Source organism: Podarcis filfolensis (genome assembly GCF_964270895.1).
Source record: "Podarcis filfolensis genome assembly, chromosome: 1".
NCBI classification, from domain to species: Eukaryota; Metazoa; Chordata; class Lepidosauria; order Squamata; family Lacertidae; genus Podarcis; species Podarcis filfolensis.
Genome location: NC_139604.1, coordinates 61258192 through 61270453, shown reverse-complemented (window position 1 = coordinate 61270453; position 12262 = coordinate 61258192). Strand labels below are relative to the sequence as shown.

The 12262-nt window shown below is 59.3% G+C and overlaps 1 protein-coding gene across 1 annotated transcript in view; it reads left to right on the top strand.

The window, feature by feature from the left end:
* MUC6 (mucin 6, oligomeric mucus/gel-forming) overlaps positions 1 to 12262 on the top strand; it is a 75908-nt gene that overhangs the window by 55451 nt on the left and 8195 nt on the right. The window contains exons 53-73 of the mRNA XM_083586906.1: positions 100 to 549; positions 817 to 861; positions 969 to 1418; positions 1686 to 1730; positions 1838 to 2287; positions 3584 to 4033; positions 4301 to 4345; positions 4453 to 4902; positions 5170 to 5214; positions 5322 to 5771; positions 6039 to 6083; positions 6191 to 6644; positions 7090 to 7517; positions 7785 to 7829; positions 7937 to 8386; positions 8654 to 8698; positions 8806 to 9255; positions 9523 to 9567; positions 9683 to 10132; positions 10400 to 10444; positions 10552 to 11001. Of these exons, the coding sequence (XP_083443032.1) occupies positions 100 to 549; positions 817 to 861; positions 969 to 1418; positions 1686 to 1730; positions 1838 to 2287; positions 3584 to 4033; positions 4301 to 4345; positions 4453 to 4902; positions 5170 to 5214; positions 5322 to 5771; positions 6039 to 6083; positions 6191 to 6644; positions 7090 to 7517; positions 7785 to 7829; positions 7937 to 8386; positions 8654 to 8698; positions 8806 to 9255; positions 9523 to 9567; positions 9683 to 10132; positions 10400 to 10444; positions 10552 to 11001 (5787 nt within the window). The remainder of the gene's footprint in view (positions 1 to 99; positions 550 to 816; positions 862 to 968; positions 1419 to 1685; positions 1731 to 1837; positions 2288 to 3583; positions 4034 to 4300; positions 4346 to 4452; positions 4903 to 5169; positions 5215 to 5321; positions 5772 to 6038; positions 6084 to 6190; positions 6645 to 7089; positions 7518 to 7784; positions 7830 to 7936; positions 8387 to 8653; positions 8699 to 8805; positions 9256 to 9522; positions 9568 to 9682; positions 10133 to 10399; positions 10445 to 10551; positions 11002 to 12262) is intronic.

Below are 12262 nucleotides of genomic sequence, written 5' to 3'. Positions count from 1 at the left end.
GCTGAGCGTGCCGAAGGAGCTCTGCTTCTCTCCTTCTCTCCTTCCCCCGTTCCCACATGTGGTCGCCCCCCTTTCACTTGCTTTCCTTCTCCTTTGCAGTCACCACACCTTCGACAACCAGACCGCCAAGCAGCACGCCGAAAACCACGCCAACCACCTCTCCCTCCACCACATCCAGAACCACTGCATCAACTCAGACGGCAACCACCAACACGCCAAAGACCACTGCAACAGCCTCCACACCATCCACCTCTACGCATCACCCCAAAATCCTAACCACCACAACCCCCTCCACCACGACAGAATCCACTGCGACTAGCACACCAACCCCGACAACCACAACAGCACCCGTGCCCCCCTCCACACCGTCTCCTCCGACGCCGTCCACCACAACCACCACCACCTCGCCCACAACCCTTACCTCCACTTCCACCAGCACTCCAGTACCCACTGCCACAACTCTCACGACTGCTCCCCCTACCAGCACAGAAACGCCCAGCACTCCGGCCACCACAACTCCTGCAACCACCACCGTCCCAGTTACCACGGGTAAGTCTCCTTGGTCGCTCTGCAGCAGCAGCTTACAAGTCTTTCAGGAGCCCTCTCTTGCCAAAGGGGCAGAGGGATTCCCACCTCCAGGTCCCACGTAAGCCAGCCCTCCAAAAAGGGCGAGACTCGTCTGGCTCAGTCATCCGGGAACCTGTTCCTCATGTCCTCGTGTGGCGCCCTGGGCAACCCAAAATCCCAGCCGGAACGGGAGCCCGCCTTTTCCCTCTCCCACCGCCACCTATGTGACTTTGCTCTTTTGTGTTCCAGAAACACCAAAAACCACCACTTCTGTTCCACCACCGGTGCCTACAGGTAAGGGCGCTGAGCGTGCCGAAGGAGCTCTGCTTCTCTCCTTCTCTCCTTCCCCCGTTCCCACATGTGGTCGCCCCCCTTTCACTTGCTTTCCTTCTCCTTTGCAGTCACCACACCTTCGACAACCAGACCGCCAAGCAGCACGCCGAAAACCACGCCAACCACCTCTCCCTCCACCACATCCAGAACCACTGCATCAACTCAGACGGCAACCACCAACACGCCAAAGACCACTGCAACAGCCTCCACACCATCCACCTCTACGCATCACCCCAAAATCCTAACCACCACAACCCCCTCCACCACGACAGAATCCACTGCGACTAGCACACCAACCCCGACAACCACAACAGCACCCGTGCCCCCCTCCACACCGTCTCCTCCGACGCCGTCCACCACAACCACCACCACCTCGCCCACAACCCTTACCTCCACTTCCACCAGCACTCCAGTACCCACTGCCACAACTCTCACGACTGCTCCCCCTACCAGCACAGAAACGCCCAGCACTCCGGCCACCACAACTCCTGCAACCACCACCGTCCCAGTTACCACGGGTAAGTCTCCTTGGTCGCTCTGCAGCAGCAGCTTACAAGTCTTTCAGGAGCCCTCTCTTGCCAAAGGGGCAGAGGGATTCCCACCTCCAGGTCCCACGTAAGCCAGCCCTCCAAAAAGGGCGAGACTCGTCTGGCTCAGTCATCTGGGAACCTGTTCCTCATGTCCTCGTGTGGCGCCCTGGGCAACCCAAAATCCTAGCCGGGACGGGAGCCCGCCTTTTCCCTCTCCCACCGCCACCTATGTGACTTTGCTCTTTTGTGTTCCAGAAACACCAAAAACCACCACTTCTGTTCCACCACCGGTGCCTACAGGTAAGGGCGCTGAGCGCGCCGAAGGAGCTCTGCTTCTCTCCTTCCCTCCTTCCCCCGTTCCCACGTGTGGTTGCCCCCCTTTCACTTGCTTTCTTTCTCCTTTGCAGTCACCACACCTTCGACAACCAGACCGCCAAGCAGCACGCCGAAAACCACGCCAACCACCTCTCCCTCCACCACATCCAGAACCACTGCATCAACTCAGACGGCAACCACCAACACGCCAAAGACCACTGCAACAGCCTCCACACCATCCACCTCTACGCATCACCCCAAAATCCTAACCACCACAACCCCCTCCACCACGACAGAATCCACTGCGACTAGCACACCAACCCCGACAACCACAACAGCACCCGTGCCCCCCTCCACACCGTCTCCTCCGACGCCGTCCACCACAACCACCACCACCTTGCCCACAACCCTTACCTCCACTTCCACCAGCACTCCAGTACCCACTGCCACAACTCTCACGACTGCTCCCCCTACCAGCACAGAAACGCCCAGCACTCCGGCCACCACAACTCCTGCAACCACCACCGTCCCAGTTACCACGGGTAAGTCTCCTTGGTCGCTCTGCAGCAGCAGCTTACAAGTCTTTCAGGAGCCCTCTCTTGCCAAAGGGGCAGAGGGATTCCCACCTCCAGGTCCCACGTAAGCCAGCCCTCCAAAAAGGGCGAGACTCGTCTGGCTCAGTCATCCGGGAACCTGTTCCTCATGTCCTCGTGTGGCGCCCTGGGCAACCCAAAATCCCAGCCGGGACGGGAGCCCGCCTTTTCCCTCTCCCACCGCCACCTATGTGACTTTGCTCTTTTGTGTTCCAGAAACACCAAAAACCACCACTTCTGTTCCACCACCGGTGCCTACAGGTAAGGGCGCTGAGCGTGCCGAAGGAGCTCTGCTTCTCTCCTTCTCTCCTTCCCTCCTTCTCCCGTTCCCACGTGTGGTCGCCCCCCTTTCACTTGCTTTCTTTCTCCTTTGCAGTCACCACACCTTCGACAACCAGACCGCCAAGCAGCACGCCGAAAACCACGCCAACCACCTCTCCCTCCACCACATCCAGAACCACTGCATCAACTCAGACGGCAACCACCAACACGCCAAAGACCACTGCAACAGCCTCCACACCATCCACCTCTACGCATCACCCCAAAATCCTAACCACCACAACCCCCTCCACCACGACAGAATCCACTGCGACTGGCACACCAACCCCGACAACCACAACAGCACCCGTGCCCCCCTCCACACCGTCTCCTCCGACGCCGTCCACCACAACCACCACCACCTCGCCCACAACCCTTACCTCCACTTCCACCAGCACTCCAGTACCCACTGCCACAACTCTCACGACTGCTCCCCCTACCAGCACAGAAACGCCCAGCACTCCGGCCACCACAACTCCTGCAACTACCACCGTCCCAGTTACCACGGGTAAGTCTCCTTGGTCGCTCTGCAGCAGCAGCTTACAAGTCTTTCAGGAGCCCTCTCTTGCCAAAGGGGCAGAGGGATTCCCACCTCCAGGTCCCACGTAAGCCAGCCCTCCAAAAAGGGCGAGACTCGTCTGGCTCAGTCATCCGGGAACCTGTTCCTCATGTCCTCGTGTGGCGCCCTGGGCAACCCAAAATCCCAGCCGGGACGGGAGCCCGCCTTTTCCCTCTCCCACCGCCACCTATGTGACTTTGCTCTTTTGTGTTCCAGAAACACCAAAAACCACCACTTCTGTTCCACCACCGGTGCCTACAGGTAAGGGCGCTGAGCGTGCCGAAGGAGCTCTGCTTCTCTCCTTCCCTCCTTCTCCCGTTCCCACGTGTGGTCGCCCCCCTTTCACTTGCTTTCTTTCTCCTTTGCAGTCACCACACCTTCGACAACCAGACCGCCAAGCAGCACGCCGAAAACCACGCCAACCACCTCTCCCTCCACCACATCCCGAACCACTGCATCAACTCAGACGGCAACCACCAACACGCCAAAGACCACTGCAACAGCCTCCACACCATCCACCTCTACGCATCACCCCAAAATCCTAACCACCACAACCCCCTCCACCACGACAGAATCCACTGCGACTAGCACACCAACCCCGACAACCACAACAGCACCCGTGCCCCCCTCCACACCGTCTCCTCCGACGCCGTCCACCACAACCACCACCACCTCGCCCACAACCCTTACCTCCACTTCCACCAGCACTCCAGTACCCACTGCCACAACTCTCACGACTGCTCCCCCTACCAGCACAGAAACGCCCAGCACTCCGGCCACCACAACTCCTGCAACCACCACCGTCCCAGTTACCACGGGTAAGTCTCCTTGGTCGCTCTGCAGCAGCAGCTTACAAGTCTTTCAGGAGCCCTCTCTTGCCAAAGGGGCAGAGGGATTCCCACCTCCAGGTCCCACGTAAGCCAGCCCTCCAAAAAGGGCGAGACTCGTCTGGCTCAGTCATCCGGGAACCTGTTCCTCATGTCCTCGTGTGGCGCCCTGGGCAACCCAAAATCCCAGCCGGGACGGGAGCCTGCCTTTTCCCTCTCCCACCGCCACCTATGTGACTTTGCTCTTTTGTGTTCCAGAAACACCAAAAACCACCACTTCTGTTCCACCACCGGTGCCTACAGGTAAGGGCGCTGAGCGTGCCGAAGGAGCTCTGCTTCTCTCCTTCTCTCCTTCCCCCGTTCCCACATGTGGTCGCCCCCCTTTCACTTGCTTTCCTTCTCCTTTGCAGTCACCACACCTTCGACAACCAGACCGCCAAGCAGCACGCCGAAAACCACGCCAACCACCTCTCCCTCCACCACATCCAGAACCACTGCATCAACTCAGACGGCAACCACCAACACGCCAAAGACCACTGCAACAGCCTCCACACCATCCACCTCTACGCATCACCCCAAAATCCTAACCACCACAACCCCCTCCACCACGACAGAATCCACTGCGACTAGCACACCAACCCCGACAACCACAACAGCACCCGTGCCCCCCTCCACACCGTCTCCTCCGACGCCGTCCACCACAACCACCACCACCTCGCCCACAACCCTTACCTCCACTTCCACCAGCACTCCAGTACCCACTGCCACAACTCTCACGACTGCTCCCCCTACCAGCACAGAAACGCCCAGCACTCCGGCCACCACAACTCCTGCAACCACCACCGTCCCAGTTACCACGGGTAAGTCTCCTTGGTCGCTCTGCAGCAGCAGCTTACAAGTCTTTCAGGAGCCCTCTCTTGCCAAAGGGGCAGAGGGATTCCCACCTCCAGGTCCCACGTAAGCCAGCCCTCCAAAAAGGGCGAGACTCGTCTGGCTCAGTCATCCGGGAACCTGTTCCTCATGTCCTCGTGTGGCGCCCTGGGCAACCCAAAATCCCAGCCGGAACGGGAGCCCGCCTTTTCCCTCTCCCACCGCCACCTATGTGACTTTGCTCTTTTGTGTTCCAGAAACACCAAAAACCACCACTTCTGTTCCACCACCGGTGCCTACAGGTAAGGGCGCTGAGCGTGCCGAAGGAGCTCTGCTTCTCTCCTTCTCTCCTTCCCCCGTTCCCACATGTGGTCGCCCCCCTTTCACTTGCTTTCCTTCTCCTTTGCAGTCACCACACCTTCGACAACCAGACCGCCAAGCAGCACGCCGAAAACCACGCCAACCACCTCTCCCTCCACCACATCCAGAACCACTGCATCAACTCAGACGGCAACCACCAACACGCCAAAGACCACTGCAACAGCCTCCACACCATCCACCTCTACGCATCACCCCAAAATCCTAACCACCACAACCCCCTCCACCACGACAGAATCCACTGCGACTAGCACACCAACCCCGACAACCACAACAGCACCCGTGCCCCCCTCCACACCGTCTCCTCCGACGCCGTCCACCACAACCACCACCACCTCGCCCACAACCCTTACCTCCACTTCCACCAGCACTCCAGTACCCACTGCCACAACTCTCACGACTGCTCCCCCTACCAGCACAGAAACGCCCAGCACTCCGGCCACCACAACTCCTGCAACCACCACCGTCCCAGTTACCACGGGTAAGTCTCCTTGGTCGCTCTGCAGCAGCAGCTTACAAGTCTTTCAGGAGCCCTCTCTTGCCAAAGGGGCAGAGGGATTCCCACCTCCAGGTCCCACGTAAGCCAGCCCTCCAAAAAGGGCGAGACTCGTCTGGCTCAGTCATCCGGGAACCTGTTCCTCATGTCCTCGTGTGGCGCCCTGGGCAACCCAAAATCCTAGCCGGGACGGGAGCCCGCCTTTTCCCTCTCCCACCGCCACCTATGTGACTTTGCTCTTTTGTGTTCCAGAAACACCAAAAACCACCACTTCTGTTCCACCACCGGTGCCTACAGGTAAGGGCGCTGAGCGCGCCGAAGGAGCTCTGCTTCTCTCCTTCCCTCCTTCCCCCGTTCCCACGTGTGGTTGCCCCCCTTTCACTTGCTTTCTTTCTCCTTTGCAGTCACCACACCTTCGACAACCAGACCGCCAAGCAGCACGCCGAAAACCACGCCAACCACCTCTCCCTCCACCACATCCAGAACCACTGCATCAACTCAGACGGCAACCACCAACACGCCAAAGACCACTGCAACAGCCTCCACACCATCCACCTCTACGCATCACCCCAAAATCCTAACCACCACAACCCCCTCCACCACGACAGAATCCACTGCGACTAGCACACCAACCCCGACAACCACAACAGCACCCGTGCCCCCCTCCACACCGTCTCCTCCGACGCCGTCCACCACAACCACCACCACCTTGCCCACAACCCTTACCTCCACTTTCACCAGCACTCAAGTACCCACTGCCACAACTCTCACGACTGCTCCCCCTACCAGCACAGAAACGCCCAGCACTCCGGCCACCACAACTCCTGCAACCACCACCGTCCCAGTTACCACGGGTAAGTCTCCTTGGTCGCTCTGCAGCAGCAGCTTACAAGTCTTTCAGGAGCCCTCTCTTGCCAAAGGGGCAGAGGGATTCCCACCTCCAGGTCCCACGTAAGCCAGCCCTCCAAAAAGGGCGAGACTCGTCTGGCTCAGTCATCCGGGAACCTGTTCCTCATGTCCTCGTGTGGCGCCCTGGGCAACCCAAAATCCCAGCCGGGACGGGAGCCCGCCTTTTCCCTCTCCCACCGCCACCTATGTGACTTTGCTCTTTTGTGTTCCAGAAACACCAAAAACCACCACTTCTGTTCCACCACCGGTGCCTACAGGTAAGGGCGCTGAGCGTGCCGAAGGAGCTCTGCTTCTCTCCTTCTCTCCTTCCCTCCTTCTCCCGTTCCCACGTGTGGTCGCCCCCCTTTCACTTGCTTTCTTTCTCCTTTGCAGTCACCACACCTTCGACAACCAGACCGCCAAGCAGCACGCCGAAAACCACGCCAACCACCTCTCCCTCCACCACATCCAGAACCACTGCATCAACTCAGACGGCAACCACCAACACGCCAAAGACCACTGCAACAGCCTCCACACCATCCACCTCTACGCATCACCCCAAAATCCTAACCACCACAACCCCCTCCACCACGACAGAATCCACTGCGACTAGCACACCAACCCCGACAACCACAACAGCACCCGTGCCCCCCTCCACACCGTCTCCTCCGACGCCGTCCACCACAACCACCACCACCTCGCCCACAACCCTTACCTCCACTTCCACCAGCACTCCAGTACCCACTGCCACAACTCTCACGACTGCTCCCCCTACCAGCACAGAAACGCCCAGCACTCCGGCCACCACAACTCCTGCAACTACCACCGTCCCAGTTACCACGGGTAAGTCTCCTTGGTCGCTCTGCAGCAGCAGCTTACAAGTCTTTCAGGAGCCCTCTCTTGCCAAAGGGGCAGAGGGATTCCCACCTCCAGGTCCCACGTAAGCCAGCCCTCCAAAAAGGGCGAGACTCGTCTGGCTCAGTCATCCGGGAACCTGTTCCTCATGTCCTCGTGTGGCGCCCTGGGCAACCCAAAATCCCAGCCGGGACGGGAGCCCGCCTTTTCCCTCTCCCACCGCCACCTATGTGACTTTGCTCTTTTGTGTTCCAGAAACACCAAAAACCACCACTTCTGTTCCACCACCTGTGCCTACAGGTAAGGGCGCTGAGCGTGCCGAAGGAGCTCTGCTTCTCTCCTTCCCTCCTTCTCCCGTTCCCACATGTGGTCGCCCCCCTTTCACTTGCTTTCCTTCTCCTTTGCAGTCACCACACCTTCGACAACCAGACCGCCAAGCAGCACGCCGAAAACCACGCCAACCACCTCTCCCTCCACCACATCCAGAACCACTGCATCAACTCAGACGGCAACCACCAACACGCCAAAGACCACTGCAACAGCCTCCACACCATCCACCTCTACGCATCACCCCAAAATCCTAACCACCACAACCCCCTCCACCACGACAGAATCCACTGCGACTAGCACACCAACCCCGACAACCACAACAGCACCCGTGCCCCCCTCCACACCGTCTCCTCCGACGCCGTCCACCACAACCACCACCACCTCGCCCACAACCCTTACCTCCACTTCCACCAGCACTCCAGTACCCACTGCCACAACTCTCACGACTGCTCCCCCTACCAGCACAGAAACGCCCAGCACTCCGGCCACCACAACTCCTGCAACCACCACCGTCCCAGTTACCACGGGTAAGTCTCCTTGGTCGCTCTGCAGCAGCAGCTTACAAGTCTTTCAGGAGCCCTCTCTTGCCAAAGGGGCAGAGGGATTCCCACCTCCAGGTCCCACGTAAGCCAGCCCTCCAAAAAGGGCGAGACTCGTCTGGCTCAGTCATCCGGGAACCTGTTCCTCATGTCCTCGTGTGGCGCCCTGGGCAACCCAAAATCCCAGCCGGGACGGGAGCCCGCCTTTTCCCTCTCCCACCGCCACCTATGTGACTTTGCTCTTTTGTGTTCCAGAAACACCAAAAACCACCACTTCTGTTCCACCACCGGTGCCTACAGGTAAGGGCGCTGAGCGTGCCGAAGGAGCTCTGCTTCTCTCCTTCTCTCCTTCCCCCGTTCCCACGTGTGGTCGCCCCCCTTTCACTTGCTTTCTTTCTCCTTTGCAGTCACCACACCTTCGACAACCAGACCGCCAAGCAGCACGCCGAAAACCACGCCAACCACCTCTCCCTCCACCACATCCAGAACCACTGCATCAACTCAGACGGCAACCACCAACACGCCAAAGACCACTGCAACAGCCTCCACACCATCCACCTCTACGCATCACCCCAAAATCCTAACCACCACAACCCCCTCCACCACGACAGAATCCACTGCGACTAGCACACCAACCCCGACAACCACAACAGCACCCGTGCCCCCCTCCACACCGTCTCCTCCGACGCCGTCCACCACAACCACCACCACCTCGCCCACAACCCTTACCTCCACTTCCACCAGCACTCCAGTACCCACTGCCACAACTCTCACGACTGCTCCCCCTACCAGCACAGAAACGCCCAGCACTCCGGCCACCACAACTCCTGCAACCACCACCGTCCCAGTTACCACGGGTAAGTCTCCTTGGTCGCTCTGCAGCAGCAGCTTACAAGTCTTTCAGGAGCCCTCTCTTGCCAAAGGGGCAGAGGGATTCCCACCTCCAGGTCCCACGTAAGCCAGCCCTCCAAAAAGGGCGAGACTCGTCTGGCTCAGTCATCCGGGAACCTGTTCCTCATGTCCTCGTGTGGCGCCCTGGGCAACCCAAAATCCCAGCCGGAACGGGAGCCCGCCTTTTCCCTCTCCCACCGCCACCTATGTGACTTTGCTCTTTTGTGTTCCAGAAACACCAAAAACCACCACTTCTGTTCCACCACCGGTGCCTACAGGTAAGGGCGCTGAGCGTGCCGAAGGAGCTCTGCTTCTCTCCTTCTCTCCTTCCCTCCTTCTCCCGTTCCCACGTGTGGTCGCCCCCCTTTCACTTGCTTTCTTTCTCCTTTGCAGTCACCACACCTTCGACAACCAGACCGCCAAGCAGCACGCCGAAAACCACGCCAACCACCTCTCCCTCCACCACATCCAGAACCACTGCATCAACTCAGACGGCAACCACCAACACGCCAAAGACCACTGCAACAGCCTCCACACCATCCACCTCTACGCATCACCCCAAAATCCTAACCACCACAACCCCCTCCACCACGACAGAATCCACTGCGACTAGCACACCAACCCCGACAACCACAACAGCACCCGTGCCCCCCTCCACACCGTCTCCTCCGACGCCGTCCACCACAACCACCACCACCTCGCCCACAACCCTTACCTCCACTTCCACCAGCACTCCAGTACCCACTGCCACAACTCTCACGACTGCTCCCCCTACCAGCACAGAAACGCCCAGCACTCCGGCCACCACAACTCCTGCAACCACCACCGTCCCAGTTACCACGGGTAAGTCTCCTTGGTCGCTCTGCAGCAGCAGCTTACAAGTCTTTCAGGAGCCCTCTCTTGCCAAAGGGGCAGAGGGATTCCCACCTCCAGGTCCCACGTAAGCCAGCCCTCCAAAAAGGGCGAGACTCGTCTGGCTCAGTCATCTGGGAACCTGTTCCTCATGTCCTCGTGTGGCGCCCTGGGCAACCCAAAATCCCAGCCGGGACGGGAGCCCACCTTTTCCCTCTCCCACCGCCACCTATGTGACTTTGCTCTTTTGTGTTCCAGAAACACCAAAAACCACCACTTCTGTTCCACCACCGGTGCCTACAGGTAAGGGCGCTGAGCGTGCCGAAGGAGCTCTGCTTCTCTCCTTCCCTCCTTCCCCCGTTCCCACGTGTGGTTGCCCCCCTTTCACTTGCTTTCTTTCTCCTTTGCAGTCACCACACCTTCGACAACCAGACCGCCAAGCAGCACGCCGAAAACCACGCCAACCACCTCTCCCTCCACCACATCCAGAACCACTGCATCAACTCAGACGGCAACCACCAACACGCCAAAGACCACTGCAACAGCCTCCACACCATCCACCTCTACGCATCACCCCAAAATCCTAACCACCACAACCCCCTCCACCACGACAGAATCCACTGCGACTAGCACACCAACCCCGACAACCACAACAGCACCCGTGCCCCCCTCCACACCGTCTCCTCCGACGCCGTCCACCACAACCACCACCACCTCGCCCACAACCCTTACCTCCACTTCCACCAGCACTCCAGTACCCACTGCCACAACTCTCACGACTGCTCCCCCTACCAGCACAGAAACGCCCAGCACTCCGGCCACCACAACTCCTGCAACCACCACCGTCCCAGTTACCACGGGTAAGTCTCCTTGGTCGCTCTGCAGCAGCAGCTTACAAGTCTTTCAGGAGCCCTCTCTTGCCAAAGGGGCAGAGGGATTCCCACCTCCAGGTCCCACGTAAGCCAGCCCTCCAAAAAGGGCGAGACTCGTCTGGCTCAGTCATCCGGGAACCTGTTCCTCATGTCCTCGTGTGGCGCCCTGGGCAACCCAAAATCCCAGCCGGGACGGGAGCCCGCCTTTTCCCTCTCCCACCGCCACCTATGTGACTTTGCTCTTTTGTGTTCCAGAAACACCAAAAACCACCACTTCTGTTCCACCACCGGTGCCTACAGGTAAGGGCGCTGAGCGTGCCGAAGGAGCTCTGCTTCTCTCCTTCTCTCCTTCCCCCGTTCCCACGTGTGGTCGCCCCCCTTTCACTTGCTTTCTTTCTCCTTTGCAGTCACCACACCTTCGACAACCAGACCGCCAAGCAGCACGCCGAAAACCACGCCAACCACCTCTCCCTCCACCACATCCAGAACCACTGCATCAACTCAGACGGCAACCACCAACACGCCAAAGACCACTGCAACAGCCTCCACACCATCCACCTCTACGCATCACCCCAAAATCCTAACCACCACAACCCCCTCCACCACGACAGAATCCACTGCGACTAGCACACCAACCCCGACAACCACAACAGCACCCGTGCCCCCCTCCACACCGTCACCTCCGACGCCGTCCACCACAACCACCACCACCTCGCCCACAACCCTTACCTCCACTTCCACCAGCACTCCAGTACCCACTGCCACAACTCTCACGACTGCTCCCCCTACCAGCACAGAAACGCCCAGCACTCCGGCCACCACAACTCCTGCAACCACCACCGTCCCAGTTACCACGGGTAAGTCTCCTTGGTCGCTCTGCAGCAGCAGCTTACAAGTCTTTCAGGAGCCCTCTCTTGCCAAAGGGGCAGAGGGATTCCCACCTCCAGGTCCCACGTAAGCCAGCCCTCCAAAAAGGGCGAGACTCGTCTGGCTCAGTCATCCGGGAACCTGTTCCTCATGTCCTCGTGTGGCGCCCTGGGCAACCCAAAATCCCAGCCGGGACTGGAGCCCGCCTTTTCCCTCTCCCACCGCCACCTATGTGACTTTGCTCTTTTGTGTTCCAGAAACACCAAAAACCACCACTTCTGTTCCACCACCGGTGCCTACAGGTAAGGGCGCTGAGCGTGCCGAAGGAGCTCTGCTTCTCTCCTTCTCTCCTTCTCTCCTTCCCCCGTTCCCACGTGTGGTC